Source organism: Phodopus roborovskii, unplaced genomic scaffold (assembly GCF_943737965.1).
Source record: "Phodopus roborovskii unplaced genomic scaffold, PHOROB, whole genome shotgun sequence".
Lineage (NCBI taxonomy): Eukaryota > Metazoa > Chordata > Mammalia > Rodentia > Cricetidae > Phodopus > Phodopus roborovskii.
In genome coordinates this window covers 2,915,392-2,935,834 of record NW_026126459.1, presented here as the reverse complement: position 1 = coordinate 2,935,834, position 20,443 = coordinate 2,915,392, and the positions used below count along the sequence as shown (strand labels likewise).

General features: G+C 50.4%; 1 protein-coding gene and 1 pseudogene across 1 annotated transcript; both read right to left on the bottom strand.

Moving 5' to 3' along the window:
- Positions 1-597: 597 nt before the first annotated feature.
- LOC127225744 (protein Mis18-beta-like) lies at positions 598-1,679 on the bottom strand (annotated as a pseudogene).
- A 1,518-nt stretch (positions 1,680-3,197) lies between these two features.
- Positions 3,198-19,700, bottom strand: Ncf4 (neutrophil cytosolic factor 4). The gene is made up of 10 exons (XM_051189309.1): positions 19,341-19,700; positions 14,121-14,205; positions 13,372-13,525; positions 10,921-10,991; positions 9,758-9,885; positions 9,086-9,143; positions 8,433-8,531; positions 4,982-5,112; positions 4,712-4,777; positions 3,198-3,582 (listed from the first exon to the last, which is right to left on the bottom strand). Exons 1-10 carry the CDS (start codon positions 19,370-19,372, stop codon positions 3,387-3,389), a joined length of 1,020 nt encoding a protein of 339 aa, XP_051045266.1. The 5' UTR covers positions 19,373-19,700; the 3' UTR covers positions 3,198-3,386.
- Between the last annotated feature and the right edge of the window lie 743 nt (positions 19,701-20,443).

Genomic DNA, 20,443 nt, shown 5'->3' with positions numbered 1-20,443 from the left:
AGTTTATTGGTGCCCTTATCTGTATCTTCATCATCAGCCAACACTCACATCCAATTTGGACATTTTACTTTAGATAGGCATAGAGAACCATCAAAGCAGGATATAACAGAGGCCACTGTGGCCACTAAACACAACTGTTTTGTTTAGAGACAAAGACTGTACCAAGTAAGATTTGTTTCTCAGAAAGAAGTTTGGTAACTCACCAAGTTCAGTTAGTGCTGCCCATTTGGGCATGGGTGTGGTGGTCTTCCACTAGAATAAGGGAAACCTACCAGTAGCCACATCCTCAAAAGAGAATGACTTTCCCCTCACAGCAACCACCCACTGCTATAAGTTCCCCTATAAGGGATAGGTCTGCCAAGACATCCTCATCTATGCTGGGATCTTGACTGGCTTGATCTTGTGCAGGCTGCCACAGCTGCTGTGAAGGTGTGACCACAACAGCCCTGTCTCTGGCTCTGTCTCTCGGCATGCTTACTCTTAGTCCATTCAAATCTATCACTGACACCATGGATTTCTCACTTCAGCTATTTTACTTTTAAAAAAAAAAAAGCAATAGAGTCACAATTTATTAAGAAAGAAAAAATACTCCCCAAAGTAAGTGTGTTGGTAAGCTGGGACAAGGCAAAGGCTCAAAGGCATACTCTAAAAACAATTATTTGAGTTCAGTAGGGATTTTGGGACAAGTTCCCAGGAAGCTTAGGTTGACCTCAATTCAAAATGTAGCCAAGGGTGATCTTGAATTTCTGATCTTTGTGCTTGTATCTCAAGTGCAGGGATTATAGTCACATGTCACCACATGTGGCAGTCCTCTCATTCATAGTGCTTGTTTATTCAGTTTTCTTGGTTAAAATGATCAAGAGTACTTCCTTCAGAATCTTTATCAGTGTATTTAAAGGAGCCTGCATTAGCATTATCTTCTCTTTCAGCTCCAAATCTTTTCTGTTAGAGGCACATCATGAATATCCATCTCAGATGCACTTACTATGGCCTTTGTTTTTAAGAGACAGCATGCCATTTTATCACAGGAAAGGCAGAAGTGACATCTCAAGCCAGCCAGCACAGCATGGGTGGAATACAGATGGAAACCAATAGAAACCCCACAGGAATTATAGAAGAGAAGGTTGTATTGCTGCATTTGAGAGGATCTTCAATGCCAACAAGACAGGGCTCTAACAAAACAATATTGTTTGTGACTCTGGAGAAGGCCACGGTCCCAAGAGACTTTGATAGGTCCCAGGCGAGATGCAACACGTGGCAATGGGCGCAGTGGAACACGTCACACCTCTCTGGCAGCCACAAGTCAACGGGTGACATCCCCACCACAGTCCCAGATGGACGTAGAGAAGAAGACCCTGTCACCACTTTAGTGTCTCACTCCATGGAGGTAGTAAAAGAAAAAGGCATGTCACAAGAGTTACTGCAGGACAGTGACTCGAGGAGCGAGAGCCAGCTACTTTACTTTTTAACTCTAGCAGCACAATGTAATTCTTGTTCTCAAGCTTATTCAGGTGTGCAAATCTCTGTCGGAGTGCTCATTGCTTCTATACTGCCTTTTAATTTGCTGAGTATGAATTGAGCCTACTTACACCAAAGTTTTGAGGTCCTTGCTTCCTAAGTTCAACATCTGGCCCACCCTCAAAGGCAGTTCTATGACTTACCCTCATACTCCTCTGGGAACTGACTATGACTTTTTTTTTTTTTTTTTGCCAAGAACTAAACATTTTACATAATAAACTATAGCAACTGTATATACTGACCTTCTCTCTTTCTTCTTGAAGCTTAATGTTGTTATTGTTTGTTTGGTCATGATTTCATATTTAGTATTTGGGGTGAACTAATTCTTCCAAGTCCATTGTACCTACTATGTGCATTTCAATGTGCCTGCCAAGACTTTTCCTCCTTGGTCTTTTTAATCTCTTTCCTAGGCTTCTGTTTGCATGAACTGTTTATTGGTGAACAGTTGTGTTTAGGCCTTGGGACAGCTAGACCTTCACCCTTCAGTGTGGGCCAGGCATGGGAGTGAGAGACTGCCTGTATTTGGTTAGGAGTCCATTGCTGGAATCACCACTGTGCTTCTGGCCTTACATTTCTTGGAGCTGACTATCTATTCTGCATTGCTGCTCACTGCAGCTTCTATTATTTAAAATCCTTTATGTGTGTGCATGCCAGGATCTATGTATGGAGGTCACAGGACAATCTTGGGTGTCTTCTCCTTCCACATTGTTTGAGACAGGTTCTTTTATTATCTATTACCTTTTATTATCATGCCAGGCTAGCTGGCCCATGAGTTTCCAGGTATCTCTTCCCTCCACCTCCCATCTTTCTTTAGTTAGGCTTGCCAAGATTACAGAGGAGTTCTATGGAGATTTGAACACACTATATTTGACAAGTGCTCTTCCCTCACTTTTGGTGACTTCCTCAGCTTTCTTTTCAAGAAAAATCAGTCATCCTTAAATCCTGGCTTTCTCCACAGCCAGAATCTATGAGCCAGAGCCGGGTGATGTCAGTGAAGTCAGTCTGCCTGTTCTGGAGTCCCTTTCAAGTCTCTTCTACAGGTGAGCCCAGAGGCACACTGTCTCTTTATCTTCTCAGGTTTTCCCTACTGTCATGGAAACCTTGCTCATCAATGAAGCTGTATTACTGCAGCCTTGGCCTTCTGCACCTGCAGCAGACCCCCTGCCCTTTTAGTGGGAACAGCATGGATGACATGAGGGTTATAGGTTGAATTGATATGTTCAAGTTGAAAAAGTCATTTAGAAATCCCCACTTAAAGTGCAGAACATGACAGTTTTGGGAAATGGGGTCTTTATAGAGGTGATCAAGTTAAAATGGGGCCATGACTACAGTCCCTAATAATTCAGTCTGATAGGTATCCAGATAAAAAGGGGTAACTGGACACAGGGACAGATCCACACAGAGAGAAGACATACAAGAGGGAGCTCATGTGCTACTTTGTCATGGTAGCCCTGGGACTCAGGCTAATCCTCGCAACTGCCTGCCATTATGCCTTCACATGCCTTCCCAGGGCTGGGAAGGGCAGGGGATTCAGGCAGTCTGTTCTCTGTGCTGGGTGGGTGGGGGGAAGATCAGGGTTTACCGTGCTCCCTGTAACATCACCCAGAAGGGCAACGGGCCCTAGTCAATGGTATTTTACTCCCTGATCCTCTCCACAAAACTCTATTTCCCAAGTCTGATCCTTTGAGACAAAATGGTTTATTTAACTCAGAGGTGCCAAATTCTAGTAGAATCCTGGTCCAGCGGGCACACCAGCCACTGGCCTAGGAGGTTTGCACCTCATCCCAGCCTCCCTGAGATGCTCATGTTATTAGAGGGTGTAGGTCTTTTGCTGTGTACCCCCTCCTTGCCACAGGGACCCCAATAACTCAGGGAACTGTGTTGTAGACATTATAGTTGTCCTTCTGGGTGACATGTAGCTTCCATGTGAAGAGGCGGTTCTGGGAGGGGAGACCTTGGGCCTGCCTCACCATGAGTTCCACATCCTCATCTGACAGTAGACGAACAAGGTCCCCCTCAGCATCCTGGTAATTGAGGGCAATGTCCTCTCTCTGGAACTCACGCCTGTGGGAACACATCAGGGTTAATCTGAGGCTACCAGGGAGAACCCAGGGTCTTGGGTCCACAGAGTGTGGTACTGGCCCTCATCATCCAAGCAACTGTACTCCAATTCTTTGGATGGGGGAACTGAGGCATGAAAGGAAGAGGGAGATTTGTAATCCATTAGTGGTGCAGCCTGAAGTATCCTGCACATGAGTGGGTGGAAGGCTTGAGTTTCCTAAGAGAAGAAGGTGAGGCAGTCCAGGAAAGTCTGTGGGAACCAGCAGACAGCTGCAGGAGGATGGCTATGCTTCCACGGGACTGGTGGGAACAAGATCTGAACTGACTTCCCATGTACCATTTGACCCAACAGGACTCATCTAATCATCTTGCAGAACTACTATCCCATGATTATACTTCTTGAAAATTATCCCCAGAAAAGAATGAGACAGTATGTGAGTAAAGGATAATGTCGTTGACAGTGGCAACAAAGAGAGAAGTAGGCATGGCCAGCGGGACATTGTGAGTGTGCACGTGTTCATTTGTTCATGTTTCCTGTGTATGCTTGTTTTGTGTGTTTGTACGTGTGTATCTTCCATGCCTATGTATATTTGTGTTTCCTTGTGTTTATGACTGACTGTTTTGTGTTCTGTATATTGTATGTTTGTGCATGTCTGGGCATACTGTGTTTGTGCTTTTTATATATGTTGTGGGTGTGTATTGTTTTGTGTGTGTGTGTGTGTGTGTGTGTGTTTATACATGTGGGTACATGCACTGAAGGGATCTGAGCACACAGCAGATAACAAGAGGTATGGGACAGCACTTTATGGTTCTATGAAATAACAGTTCAGCAATGGCCTGGACCACAGGATAGTGGTGGTGATTTCCCCAGCTGGGGGTTGTACCCAGAGATATGTTCTAACAGCAGATCCATAGTCACACTTTGACTTCAGCTGAGCCTTGACCTTGTGCAGCCTGCTTAGCTCTTTTCTAAAGGCATCGTGGGCTGCAGGTGTTGTAGGAATGCAGGCATGGGCTGCAGGGGCTGGAGGCAGGGGCTGTAGGGACTGAAGCTGTCACAGTTGGTAGCCTCCCCCTCCACCCCAATGTCCTCTCCAGGCTCCCTTCCTTCTCTGCCACTCAACCCCCTCACCTCATGAGTGCTAGCAGGTCTTTGAACAGAGGGGTGCTGTTGAGGTCTTCCTCCACTGCAATGTCCCTAAGGAGGACAGTAGAAAAGAGGAAGCATCAGGGACATGCTTGGGGACCAGGATCAAATTCAGCAATAGCTTACAGCCCTGTGGTGTATCTGGAAGGCAATGGGAGCCACAACAGCAGGACAAGGAGGGGATGGGGGACACAACACCAGAGTATAGATTGGCAAGGAAGGTGAGTTGCCCTGTTCTCCCAGCAGGCCACCAACTTGATGGTTTTGATTGTGTCTTCATAGTAGTAGCAGCGCAGCCAGTTGGTGGTGTCTTCTTCCCCCGGGAAGTCCTTGAGGATCTTCACGAAGGAGCCTGGGAAGATGCCAGTGACTCCCTGGGATGTGCCCTGCAGGGGAAAAGAAGCTTCCTCATCTGGAAGAGAGGCCTGGGGAAGCATCTCAGAGACCCACACTCTATTTTATAATAGCAAGGTCCCCTAGATTGTTCCCCAAAGTCCATGTGTCACAGGCATAGAGCTTGGAAAAACAAGTCCTAGTGGAAGTGCCTTCTGTCACTAGGGAGAGGGTTCCCTTAATGGGGCAGTGGGGACCTAGTTCTTTCTTCTGTTTTTTATTTAACTTTTTATTTACTTACTTATTTTTCTTCCTGATCACAATGCAATAGTTTTGCACTCTCACAGGTTTCTGTCATGATTAATGGCCCCAGCACAGAGTCACTTGGTAAGGAACTGGAGATCCCAAATAGTGAGCCATAGACAACCTTTTCTCTTCATAAGCAAGCTGCCTTGGGTGTTTTGTTATAGTGACTAAAGCTAACTAACATGGGGAGAAGAGGTGAGGAGGTTCCTCAAGCTGCCCAACCCAGAAGACCAGTGCTTCAGTTACAGAAAAGCTCTAAATTCACCTGGAAAGCTGTATGCCTTTCTGTCTTCCCCACCCCTTCCTCTTCCTGCTCCTTCATCTCCCTCCTCCCCCTCCTCATTTTTTGCTTCAGCAAAGATTTTTGAGCACATATGCATGTATATGTATGTGTACTTATGAGTGTATGCATGTGCATATGCATGGTGTATATTTATGTGTATGCATATGTATGTATATTTATGAATGCGTGCATGTGTACATATACATGTTATGTGTATATGTATTTATATGTGTGTGCATGTGCATGTATATGTATTTATGAGTGTGTGCATGTATGCATAGTGCATATGCATGTGTATGTGTATTTATACGAGTGTGTGCATGTGTGCATACATGCATATGCTTGTAAATATATGTGTACATGTATTGTGTGCATATTTATGTGTGTGTACATGTACATGAGTACATACATAGGCTAGAAGACAACTTCAGATGTCATTCTTCAGGCTCTATCTACATTTTTCCTTTTTGAAACAGGGTCTCTTAGAAGCCTACAACTCATCTATACTGGTTAGTTTCTATCAACTTTACACAGATAGGATCATCTGGGAACATGGAACCTCAGCTGGGAAAATGCCTCATCAAATTGGCCTGTGGGCAAGTTTATGGAGCATTTTCTTGGTTAATGATTGATGTGGGTGGGTCCAGCACACTGTGTGTGGGGCCATCCTGGGCTGTTGGTACTGTGTTGTATAAGAAAGCAGGCTGAACAAGCCATGGGAATCAATCCAGTAAGCAGCATCGCTCCAGGGCCTCTGCATCTGCTCCTGTATCCAGGTTCCTCTCCTGATTTCCCTAAGAGATGAAGTATGACCTGACATGTCTTCCCCAAGTTGTCTTTGGTCATGGTGTTTATCACAGCAATAGAAAGCAAACTAGAACATCGCCATTTTGTGGCTGGTCTGTCCAGCCAGCAAGCCCCAGCAAGCACACCTGTCTCTGCTTCCCCAGAACTAGATAAGCATAGCACTGTATCTGGGTCCTAAAGAATGAGTTCAGGTCATCTTAGCTGCCTTCACACAGACCCATAAACTGAGGTTCCAGTTCCTATAGCCTAAGATCTGATGGTGGCCGCAAGCCAGCCAGTAAGAGTTTCCAGAAAACTGGACAGAGTCATCACTGCAGCCTCTCAGGTAGACAAGGCTGCTGCCTAGCTTCTAAGACCCATTGCACCAAGAGGCAGACGCTTAAACAGCCAAGTCCCTACACCTGCCACCCTCACTCCTCTCCAGTCCTGGGACACCAGGGACCCTGCCTCAGCCTAACCCAGAGCCTTCTTTAGACACAGAGGAGCAGACAGTGTCCAATGGTGACAATATTATCTGATCGAGAAGGCCAGGCCCAGGTCAGGGACCTGGCACATAGCCACTCCTTGTCAGTGTGGAGCAAAGTAACACCCAGGGGTCCCAGCTTCAGGGTCTCATCTCCAGTACCCTCACATGCACCGAGAACAAGGCACTCAGACTCTCTGGCGACAAGGCCTGGACAACATCCGCCTCTCCCTTATCCCTGCCAGGAACTGATGAAGAAACAATGTTTTTGTCATTTACAGGAAAGGAAACCATGGTGTTGAGCAACCTCCTGAGGTCCAAGAGGCCAGCTAAAAACAGCAAACAGTCCAGATACGCTAGTCGAATATTCTGTCCTGTTGTTGTTTTGTAGTACAGTGGGACCCGGGACCTTGCACACTAGGCAAGTGCTCCTCCACTAAATGTCCTCAGGCATGGACACCTGCTCTAAATTACAGCCATTCTTGCTGCTGGCCAGGGATATAACATTATCACATATGAGCCCCACCTCTCTTAATGGGGGAAGTCTGAACCCCAAAGCAATCATGGGGAGACCTTTGTGATTGTTGTGACTGGGTGGGTACCCTGCCAGCATCTAGCGGGGAGAACAGGATGCTGCAAGCACCCTGAACTATACAGAATAGTCCACCCTCCCCAGGAATTATCAGTTCCTCAAAGCTAAGAATATCTTCCTAGAAGCCCTGTTAATGATCAAGAAACTAAAACAGAGAGGCTATGAAATGGCTCTGGGGTGAAGAGGCTTACTGCTAAGCATGACAACCTGAATTCCACCTCTGGGACCAGCCTAGTGGAGTGGGGTGGAGAGGGGCAACTCCTGAAAGCTGTCCTCTGACTTCAGCATGCACTGTGGGGTGAACACTCTGCTTTGTCAGTGCTCATGGCTCTACCGTGTCTATGACTCACAGGTCACACAGACCTGCTGGGACCTCAATGACTGTCACAGAGGACTGCTACCCTCAGGCTTCCCAAGATATTTTCCATGCTGTCTGCTTGTGCAACAAACTCAAACTGCCTCACCCCACCCTTCTTCCACCCTCCCCTCTCCCTTTGCCTCATCCCTCACCCCCATCCTCACTCCACCCCTGCCCCCACCCCGCCCCCACCGGCCCGCACCCCCGCCCACGCCCCGCCCATGCCCCCACCCACGCCCCCACCCCCACCCTCGTCCTCGCCCCGCCCACGCCCCACCCCACCCCCACCCTCGCCCCACCCACGCCCCACCCCGCCCCCACCCACGCCCACGCCCCCACCCTCGTCCCCGCCCCCTGCCCCCACCCTCGCCCCGCCCACGCCCCACCCCGCCCCCACCCTCGCCCCACCCACGCCCCCACCCTCGCCCCGCCCATGCCCCACCCTCGCCCCGCCCATGCCCCACCCACGCCCCCACCCACGCCCCCACCCTCACTCCTAACTTCACTCTCATCCTTGCTCCCACTGCCTCTTCTGTCCACTCTCTGATATCACCTCCATCTCACCTCCAGCCAGTCCTTGTTGATCCTGCTGAGAAGGAAGATCACATCTCCAGCTTTGAAACTAAGCTCCAGTTTGCTGTTCCCAGTGAAGTCAAACAGGGCCTGAGGAGAAGGACACCATGCTGAGAGGGAGAAAATGTTTGTTGAGCCCTCCAAGGCCTACAACTACTTTGCCAGCCCTTTTTACAGGTGTGGAACCTGAGGGTGCTAATAAAGCCCCTGTTTGTGGAGGACCTCAGGTTGGAGCCCTGGTCTCCCCAGCTGCAGAGCAGATGGTCCTTTTAGAGCTGGTAGGGTGCACATACAAACTCTGAGCCGGGTCGGCCTCGCTGTAGACTACAGCCCTCCTGTACCCTGCGGCTCTCTACCAGGGCACTACCCACACTGGTTTTGAAATGTCATTTGTGTGTTTCTGGAGCTGTGCATATCTAGAGGACAGGGTCTTGTCGGCCCACAAGGCAAGGCTGGCCTGAGAATCCCAGCAAGCTTCTGTGTGCTGGGCACTTCCCTGCCCTTAGCTAGGCAGGGGTGCTCAGCATTCAAGGCTGAGGCTGTGGACCCTACTCCTGTCTGGTACCGAGCACCATGTAAATGCACCATAGCGCACAGCAGGTGGACTCCATAGCTGCCATGGATGAGGTCTAGTCTGTGGATACCTCTGCTCTTGGAGCTTCCATGCGGTCCATGATGGCACCTTGTGGAGACACACCCTTGCTAGGGAAAGAAAAAAGGCTGTCAGCCTTGTGGATCCCCTAGGGTTCAGTTTCTGGGTCGGAGAGGCCAGGAAAGAAAGATTATACACTGCCAACAACCCAGATGCTTCTGCAGCCAGCCCCTCATACTGTATTCCCACCACTGCCCCAAGGAAGGTTGTTTTCCCACAGAAGACCTGGGGACAGAAAGGTTGGAGAGGAAGTCATGGCTCAGAGCCTTTAACTCTCCACTTGTCTTCAGTTTGGCTCTTTCACTGTGTTATTATTCCATTTCAGCCCAGGAAACAGAGGCTGTGGAAGGTGCCTGCGTGGCTGGAATTCAGACTATGCCTTCCTAGGTACACAGAGAAGTGGCTGGGAAGAAAGGGAATTTGGGGGGGGGAGGTTCGGGTTCAGGAGCCTTGCCTATTTTTCCTTGGCCTTTTCAAGAAGTGACTGCTCAGAAACCTGCACCATTCCACCATTATGGTGCCTCTAGGCTTGCCTGGTTAATTTTTCTGAGGGTCAGGGTTGGAAGGGAGCCCAGAACCCTTTGGAATGAGCAGCAGCGACCCCTGGGGGATAGAGATGGAACTCAATTGCTGGCTCTGAGGGAGAGCAGTGATGGTCACCTACATTTTGCGCGTGCGCGGTCGCAGCCGGCGAAGCGCCTGCGGCACCTGCTCTGCATCATATGCAGACTGATAAAAGAAGATCCTGACATCGGGGTCCATCAGCACACAGACGGGCAGGCTCAGGAGGTTCTGTGTGGAGAGAGGCAGGACAGGGTGGGCAGTCGGCACAAAGATCTAGACAGTCCTGTCGCCACACCAGCACCCTCTACTCATCTCTGCTAAAGCTTTCTCAGAGGGTAATATGGGTTATTAGCCCTCAGAAGTGGAAGGAGACAATTCCCAAGCTTGAGAAGGGGAGCGGTGCTGGTTTAATAGTTCATTTGGAATCATCTAAATGTTCCCAGAGACAGCAACTGGTTATGCCAGGAACTTACCCTATAACCTGGAAGCTAGGATCAGAGAGGGAAATGATCTGCCCAAAGCCACACAGAGGAGAATGCCGTGGCTTCTTGAGGGAGGATGTCTTGCTCACTCCAAGGCACCCATCCCAACAAGTCTCCAAACCCAGAGCTCTCCAGCTGTGAAAGGCACCTCTGGACACCAAGGAAGGCTTTCCACCAAGCCATGGCTTGGATGCTTCTAGTGACAGGGTGCTCATTACCTTACAAGGCATACTGGCCCTTCCCTGCATGGTTGCAATGGGAGGGTGTCCTTTCCTGTCTACCCTGGCCTCTGCCTCTAACACTGTTTCCTCTGTGTCCCCGTGACATAGAAAGCTGACAGTGTGCATAGTGGGAACACATAGAACAGCGAGCCAAGGACAGTGAATGTAGCCCACGTCCAACTGTGCCTGGGTGAGAAGAGGTATGAGCTCAAAAGGCCCTTCTCTAGCCTGTGGGAGGGGATGTGATCTGCTGTTATGCCCCCATTGTGCAGGCATGAGACACCTCTGTGTGGTTTTGTGGTTTATCTGCCACTATCCACACTGGGCAGCAGGTGCCCTGGGGGAGCAGGCACACTCAAGCATGACTCCTTGTGATCCAGCTAGCTCCTGGATCCCTGAGAACATACCCTGCTTCCCTTTCCAGCCAGACTTCTTAGGATTGAAGATGGGGCCATGGGGGCCTCAAAGAAAGCCCAGTTCTCAAATTCATGCCCCAAGGAATACCCAGCCCTCAGTGTTCTCTGACCACTCAAGCACCAAGGGGTCATGGCAGCAGGTACCTTCATGTAGGCATTGAGGGCGGGGATCCGGGTTTCAGCAATTTCCTGCTTCACACCCACGTAGACTTTGGCTGTGGAGAAAAAAAAGCTGCCCAGAGCCTGAACCACATGGTGCCTGCCCTTCAACTGCCCCACCGGCAGATAACTGCCCAGTGCCCCTCTCCCCAGCTCAAAGCTCTTCCTGCCTTCTGTCATGGAATCAGGGTGTCACCAAGACAATTTCCAACTGCATCTTCTAATCATACCATCTCTAGAAGATAGAGGGAATTCTCTATGTCATGCCTATATAAAGGTTTGTATACACATACACTCTCTCACATTTATGTATTCATACACATACACACTCAACACACTGTATATACTCTATACACCCATGCAAAGCACAAACATAACAAGCCCATGCACACACAGTCTCACCCACACAGACATGTGCATTCACACTCACATACATGCACATACACATATGCATGCGCAAGAGCACACATTCACTCAAATGTACACATATAAACTTATATAGACACTCACATATGTGCACACATATACAAAGATATACTGCATTCAGGAACAGATGCATGCATACATGTAAGCACATACATATGTACAGTGTACCCACATTCACATGTATACACATATATGCAAATGCACACATAAAGTCTATGTGCACACCCATCCAGTGTACACTAAACATATGCATACAGATGTAACATGCTTTTACACACAAATGCATGTAAACACACACACACAACATTCTTTAGCAAATGTGCATGTATTCATGCACACACACTCACAAGCCTTAGCTCTGAGCATGGGATCTCTGCCTGCCCTGATCACAATGGTTTCCATCCTCAGGCTTAAATAACAGTCCTATCACAAGATCTTGAAAGCATCTCACTAGGTAGGGATCCCCAGAATAACTATATTGCATCTTGGAGGTGGGGGCTTGATAGGCTGCCATAGTTAGAAAACCATGGGTCCCAAGCCCCACTCACACATACTGACAAATGCAGAGGACCAAGTACCTGTGGGGCAGATGAAAGAGCTGTGCCCCAAATGCAAGGAGCAGTGTTCTGGGAAAGAGGAAGCAGGTGATATGACAAATATCCTCCAGGAGCACCAGGAGGCAGGAGGTAGGAGGCAGGCACTTGGAGGAGCTGCCACCCAGAGGGCTGCACCAGAAAGCAATCCTATCCAGCCAGCCCTGTGCCACAGGACAGGCAGGGTGGGTGCCTATAACACCAGGAGGTTTATAAAGTTTATAAAGGTTGCAACTAGACAGAATCCATGAACAGAAAAGTGATAGTCGCAGCCACCTGTTGGCTTGCCAGAGTGGATGTCTGGTATGAGAAGACAAGAAAGGACAAGGATGGCAGGGATATATTGTCCTGTTCCTAGGGTGGTCAGGAGGGCAGAGTGTGTACAAGGGTGAACAGGAATCAGGTGGCAGAAGGGGAATTGGAGATAGAGGAGGCCTAGTAGAAGAAATGTAAATAGGATCCTCAGCTTCCAGACATCAGACCAGAACTACAGGACTCTGTCCTGAGGTCAGTGTTGGTGGGGTGGAAGGAGCTGAAACCAGAGCAGAGGGAGATGCTGCAAGGGTGGGACACTTCACAATAGCTCATCAGCTGGTGGGGCAGGGAGGAGCCTATGCAGTTACCCTGCAGATGGACAGTGTGTCCAGGAAACAGGCCAGAGCTCATGGAAGTTAAATGGAGTAGGAGAATGAGGATGGAATCCAAGGAGAGAGGTGTTAGCTTGGAATGGCAGAGCACCCTCCTGACCACTCCCAAGTGGGGGAGGGAGGAACTGGATGGGAGGGCCCTTGCCACTCAGCCTAGCATCCTTGTTGGGAATGGATAAAAAGAATATGGCTCTTTCCAGAGTAGGGGGTGTACACACATGGGAGGTGGGCTGGAAGAAGGTAAGAAGGATAGGCCTCTGAGGCTTGGGGAAGATGCACATGACAAGACATGACAGCTGCATCTCCAAGGAGTCATTTGGGCTAGCTCAGGAGGGTGTGGCACTGGAGATGTAGAACAAGGTGGGGCATGTGAAAAGGAGGCCTGGGAGGATAGGGATGGGGTTGGAGGCTATTTATACTCAGAACTATGTGCTACCCTGCTTCCTCAAGGGACAAAGAAGGATCCTCATGGGTGGCTGAGGGAGACAGGGAAAAACTAGAATCCAGGTACTGTGTGATCCCAATCTGAGCTCCCAGTGGGTGGATGGTCATATTAGGAGGCAGAAAACAAAGGGCTGGCAGTATGGGGGAACACACATACAGAGGTGGCAGAGAGGGGGCTGTTGGGGGACACTGCCAGCCTCTGGCTACAGGAGGACCTCTGACCAAGTGGATAGTTTGTAAAAGAGGTTGAAATAACATTCTACAGAGCTGGAAGGTGAGGCAGGGACCAGGGCCAGCTCTGAACATCAGGGCAGAGTACAGCCTACCTGGCAGTGTGGGCAGGCTGCAGGTAAATGGGCTGCTCTTGCTCTCTGGTCCAAACCGTTCCTCCAGTTTGCTCTGCAGGGCATAGAACTGACGGTAGCGTCGGTAGATGAGGTACTTGGATCCTCCTTTCGTCTTCACCTCAATGACAAAAACCTGAGGAGGAGAGAGGCCAGGTGGGAGGAGGGGGCTGGGATGTGGGGGCAGCTGCAGAGGGTTGGGAAGTTGCAGGGGGAGTTTGGGAATGGTTGTGAGATGAAAGTTGGGAAATGGAGGGGTCTAGAAAATAGAGAGGTTGGGGGGGGTAGAGAAGGACTGGAGGTGGAATTGCTAAGGAGGTCAGGGGACCAGAAGGTAGAGGGACCGGGATAAAGGGATCCCAGAGATTGACACAGGACACTGAAGTAGGGAGGACCCAGAGGCAGGCATAGAAACAGGAAGTCAGGGCAGAAGCTAGCGGGCACAGGATGAGGTCAGAGGTCACAGAGAGGGACTAGGCTTTCTCAAGCCCAACACTGTACTGGGTGGGGTGGGACTTCAATGGGGTGTCCTGTGTGCCTGGATACATTCAGAAGCACCCCATGTTCTATCCAGCACATGTTGGCAATCAGCCTGTCCAGAGAAACCAGTCAAGACATCTCAGAGAATTACCAGGTGTTCCAGAGAAAAGCTGCCTTATTGAGACAAGGGACAAAAGATGGGCAAGGGGGTCAGAGGTTAGAGGACAAAGGAACAGAGGCTGCTGACTTACAAAGTGACTGGTGAAGCCCCTCTTCTCCTCGATGTCAGCGATGTTGGCTGAGATGGCCACATCATCAGGAAGCTGCTCAAAGTCACTGAAGGAGGGCCGGAGGAAGGGATCAGGTACCGCTTCTGCCTGTTCTGGGCAAAGCTGGTGGGGCCCTGCACTCCTCCTCCTCCTGCTCCCTGTTCATGTCCCGCCCCTCACTGATGCTGGGAAGCCAGCAATATCAGGTCAAGTCCCGAGCATGAGGGATACTGAACTGGAGCTGAGCATCACCAGCCGGCTTCTCGTCCAAGCAACCACTCAGCAGCCACTCTGCCCACCTGGGAGCCTGCACCCCTCCGTGGCAGCCCTGTGCTAGGCTCTGCATGAATAGTGTGCTGGGGAGCCTGCAGGGGTTTGTATGAGTGTCCCCTACATGTCACAGTTAAAGGCTTAGTCCCCAGAGTATCCCCAGGGAATTGCTGGGCCTCATGGAAGGTGCTTGGGTACCCAAGGCTTGCCCTGAGGGGGACTGAGAACATGTTTGTCTCCAGCCTCTACACTTACATCTGGTTCCAAATGCAAGTGATTCACTTTGCCTTGTACTCCTGCTTCAATTTGCTCTAATGCCAAGGCCCAAGACAAAAGGGGTGTCCCACTTTTGACTGGGATCTATAGAACCATGAACCCACATAAACCTTTTTACTTCATATATTGACTGCAGTATTATGTTATGGTAACATGAGGCTGACTGACAGAGGCCCTCACCCCCGTGAAGAGAACTGCTGACTATGTAGGTAGATCAACTGGAATTCACTGGAAACTGGGGAGGTCCTTCCAGGCATCAGGAACAGCTTACACTAAGGTTCTGAGCCCTGGGGAAGAACCTGATGGCCCTTCAGTTAGTCTGAGGGTCTTGGGGGGCAGGGAACCAGGTGGACTTTGGAAAAGCCTGATTTGAGGGGGTCACCATAGGCAGCCATCAATGTGGATAGAAAAGGAGGGGCAGAGCCTGAATAAGACAGATCCATAGGTGGCCTTAAGAGAGATAGGCCATATAGGACAGGACACACAAAAGATAGGACCTAAGATGATGCTATTAGCATTCTGTGTGTCCCTGTTTTTTCCTGGCCAGTCGAGTGCCAGCCATGTTCAGCATGGAATGTGCCTAGCTTAGATAGGCAGTATGTCATAATTGGCATACAAAACAGCAGCCCTATTCCTGTTCCCATGTGCCCTTGAGGCCCAAAGCAACCATGTGACTAGCTCTAGTCAATGCGTGGGTGACATCTGGATCTGTAGCAACCACAGGGCACCCATGAGACAAAGGCATGATGCAGACCGAGGGAGTCTGTGGCACCCCCTGAGCTACAGAGCTAGTGCAGCTTTCCTCTGGACTTTTACTGTTTAAGCCAAGACCAGTCCCTCTTTTCCCTTCAGCCTAATGCATTTCCAAAGAGACACAGGACCAAGGTAAGGCAGCAGCATAGCTCAGTGAATAAATGGGTGTGGCAAGAATGATGCTTCTAACTCTCTCTCTCTCTCTCTATATATATATATATATATATATATGTATATATATATATATATATGTATACACACACACACACACACACACACACACACACATAGATACAGATATCACCCTCTCTTCCTCTCTCACCCCTCTCTCTAGGGTTTCTCTGTGTATCCCTGGCTGTCCTGGATCTCACTCTGTAGACCAGGCTGGCCTAGAACTCACAGAGAAGCCCCTGCCTCTGCCTCCTGTGTACTGTGACTAAAGTCATGTGCCACAACTGCCAGCCTGCCCAGCCAAGTGCCCCCTGCTTCTAACCAGCACAGGGAGAGGCAGGGCTTCAGGACTCAGTTCAGGCCAGGCTAATGAGAGGTCTCTGGGCAGACATCCAACAGAAAGCTGGTGTGCAGGTCTGGGGAATGGCTTGGTGGGGCTGATCTGGCATGGCTAGGTTGAGAGCCGTCTGTCTATGGCTTATGGCTGTGGTTAAGAATTAAGACCCTTTGGGGGAAGAGTTGCCACTGAATGGAAGAGGGCTGAGGAGGGCAATCAGAGAAAGAGAAAACAGGCCATCAAGCACAACCAAAGTCATCCAGCCAGCCACTTGCACCCAGACCAGGAAGCAGGAAACGGGTAACCAGGTATTGTTGGCACATATCTGTAATCTTAGAAATTCAGAGGTGGAAGAAAGGGATCAGCCTGGGCTGCAGAGCGAGACCCTTGAGGAAGAGGGGAAGGCAGAGGCATAGGAGAGGAGGATAGGATGACAAGAAAGATGATATGGATGAGGAAGAGTGTGGGGAGGGTGGGAAGAATGAGGAAGAGATGAGGACGAGGGGGGGGAGAAGCGCAAGGAGGATGAGATGGGAAGGGAAGGGGGGGAAGAGGGAGGGTGACAAGGAGGGAGAGTAACTGGGTCCCCCTGACAGTGCCTGACAGACAAATGGGACAATGTGTTCCTTACAATGTGTCACAGCAGGGGGCCCAGGAGCCTGCACACTGCATCCCAGTCCACGCTGTTCACCTTGCCCCCTGGGGCCTGGTCCATCCCTGGATGGCACATTAGGACACTGGTGTCACCAAGCAGTGACTCAAGGAGTCAGCAGACCAGTCTAGAGTTCCTCTATGGGCACTGGTGACCACATGAGCCCTTGGGAAGATTGGTCCCATCTACTTCCGCCAGAGGCTTAGTGCAATATTTCGTTCGGTAGTAAGTTCCTGGGGACTAAGGCTGAGGTGGACCAGGAAGGAGTGGGAAAGGGAGGAATTGCCATGGGTCATTCTGGAAGGCTAGGGATCAATGATATAGCTGGTAGTGCTGAGAGCACACCAGGATCTAGGCACCTGAGGCTCAGAGAGGTTAAGGAGCTTGCCCAGGCCAGGAAGCTGGGATTTGAGACAAAGCAGCTGAGGGATCTTGGATGAACCCCAGTCCTTGGCCTGTTCCCACATTCTGCCACCTGGACCATAGAACAGGACCCAGTCATTTGTACCTCATGGCTTTGAGGAGTGGGGAAATTGAATACTCAACGAGTAATACTCCTGCTTCACCACGGTCAAGACCTCTCTGAGGGAGAGGTGACCCTTACCAACCCTTCAAAGAATCAGCAGCACCACAGAAGTTAGAACCACCAGAGGGAAGCGAAGTTCCCTGCCGCCAAAGGCAGGAAAGCACAGAGTTGACAATGGCAGCCAGTAGGGAGGACCTTTCAGACAGGGGAGGCAGCAGAGAGTACAAAGGCTTGGCTTCCATGTAAGAGGGACAATTTCAAGGAATCTTGGAGAGGCACGTTGAAAGAACAGAGGATGTGAGACAGAACAAGGTCAGAGGAGGCCAGGCAAGGCAGGTCCCACACAAGGGATCTTCATGGCTTGTGGAAGGACCTCAACTTTTTTCTGGGGTAGAAGAACCTAGAAGTGTGCTGGGCAGCACTGGTATCAAAAGACATAGCAGGTTGGACCAGAAGAGACTTTGGGAGCCTCTCCCCATCCTCTGGTTCCTCCTACCCCTCTAACAATGGAGACAATGTCATATGGTCAGGAGATGCCCTCTGTGACAATCAGGGTCCCTATAATCTCAGAAGGGCAGCGATGTTCTCACACTGCATCCCTAAGTGCCCAGAATGACCCCAAGTCCTTAAGAGGCTCTCAGCAATTACCTGTGTCTAGCCAGCACACTGGCAGATGCAGTGTGAGTAGCCTGGTGGCTTTGTTAGGGTGGCAAGGAGGCTGTGGTGTGGGGATAGGGCAGAGGCCTGAGAACCCACTAAACCTCCAGGATAGCTGTCCCCTCAGGACCCACTCAGGTTCTGCTGGGTTGACACCAGGCTCCATGCACAGGGGAACTGCCAGTGGTGGTCAACTTGGGGACCTGGTCTGGAGGAATCCTAAAAGCTGCAGGTTCAAAGTACCTCAACCACAGGAGGAGCTGGACATGTGGCTATAGGAACTAAACTCCCCAGCTGCCCTTGAAGCGGCCCTGTTTAGCTTTGGATGTTTGTCCACAAGTTTTTAGAAAGGGATGTTGTTTGTATATACTGTCTCCTTGTCTGTACCTCTGCTGGGGTGATTCTAAAGACAGCACTGGAAATGCTGGATAGGATGGCCTTTGGACATGGACCCATGACCTCATGAGGGGCAGAGGAGGGGGGCTGCTCCTCTGAGGGCAGAGAACAACCGTGAAGAGGGCAGAGTGGGTGAAGGAAACACTCAGCCCTGCAGGGCATCACAGGTATGTTCTGAACCCTGCACTATGGAGGGCCATTTTGACCCCTGCCCCAGCGCTAACTCCTATTGTCACACAGACAAGCCCCCTCTGACCTTTGATCTGCAGAAGCCTCATCATTTTTGCCAGATTCCATGGCCCTGTGCTCCCACCTGGGCCTCAACAGCCAGACCCAGCTCTGGTGTCTCTCAAATGGTTCAGAGGGAGGGTTGCTCCCTAATATTGCTTTCTGTTTGATCCAGGGAACAGATTCCAAGCTCTGTCATTTGGGTCCTTGAATACAGATGGCAGCACGGACCTGGCTTCAGAAGAGACACTGAGCAAGGGCTAACTCAATGAGGAAGCCAGGACCAGGGCCACCAGGCCTTGCTCTTCCTATCTATACATTGGCCATTTTGTCCGTGATAGATCTAGGTCATTCTTGAGCTCTAGCAGATTTATTCATCATCTAGTGTGTACCAGCACTGTTCTGCCTCCCAGAGACACAGCTGTGATCCAAAAGACTAAAACACCCTCGGGCAGGCAGGGCAAAGGAAAAATAGTCATTGAGACCCCCCCCACACACACACACACACATTGTGTTAGACATCTAAGGGCCATTCAGGAAAAGGAAATAGAATCCGTTAGCAGAGCGATCCTAACCCTGAGCAAAGACAGGAAACACAGAGGATGATTCTGCCTGAACAGCTGATAGAAAGCCACCTCTGACTGCAAAGTACCAGGAACCCAAGCCTCGTCCCCAGGACACCTATGCTCTCAGGTTCTGCCATCTACTCATCTTGTGGCCATTGGTCACACCCAAGCCACTCCCCACTCTGAGCCTTAGAATTCTCACTGCTGACCCACAAAGTCAAGGTTCCAGAAACAGTAGCAGGAGTCTGCATCTGGTGTTGATACACTGATACCAGGCAACAAAAGGGACAACCTCTTCATACCCATAGCCCCTCACAGGCCTGCTGCGAGCAGTGAGAAAGCCTGGGAGGGAATGTGGATACACTCTCACCTCTCCGAACGCAGCTGCTGGGCCAAGGCCATGGCTGTGGGTAGCGGTAGAGCAGGTGGACGAGGGCCTTGCCCTCTCACTTCCTCCTGTCTGGATCTGGGAGCCACTGAGGTTTGGAGGTCTCCAGGAGTAAGCTTTGAGGAGGCCCCTCCCTCCCCAGCCTCTCTGGACCCTCCCTGAGGTACCTCTTTCAGACTCCAGGCTGCCTGGTCCCACAATCCTCCTCACCCACTTCCTGGATGCATAGCAGTTGAGGAAGTACTACCCTTGGGTCCTGGGCTTGCATGAGGCCACTAGCTTTAGGGACTTCCTCACTGCCTGTCTCTGTGCTAAGCCCCACCCACCAAAGAAATACTCTCAGCTTGGTCTAGTCCTTTAAGGAGCCCTGTGGCCTTGGGAACTGATTGTCACTCTCATTTCCCGAGCCCCTTGCCCAAGCCATCCCTAAAGTCCTCTACTGTACCAGGGTGTGAAGGTTGACTTATGCCCCACCTTGCCCTCACCCTGGTGCTCTGGATTTTGAGAGCCCATGTTCAGCTCTCCCAGAGCTGCCAAGAACACTGAAGCTCTCCTTACAGCCTCCACCTCTCTATTCCGCTCTCAGAAGAGCACCACTCCTCCTGCTGGCCTTAGAATCCCCAAGGCCCTGCAGGCTGCCCCTCTCCCCAGCCTCATTTCCAATGCTCCCTTCCTGCCTTCTGTAGGGTCTCATCTAGGAAGTTATCCTTTGAGCGACAGGCCCATCCTGACCACACCTTCCTTTCACTCCCAGGGCTTGTCCTACAGCCAGCCCCTCCCAGTTAGAGTTCCCTATTCCTGTGTGTTTGTTCCATGTGTGTTTGTGTGTCACACTGCCTCTTCCAGGCCAGCACCACCCTGCAGACACCCAGACTACGTGAGCAGAAGAAGGAAGCCCTTGGTCAGTTCCTCCTACCACACAGGGACCTTTGATTCTGCAGGGAGCTTGACAGAAAGAAGTTTACAATGAGTTTGGACCCAGCAGCCCACAAAACATCCATCCCTCCTTACTCACATGCCCTGATAACTTCACTCACTGGTGCAGAGGGAAACAACAGCCTGTGTAGTGTCCCTGGCCATCACTA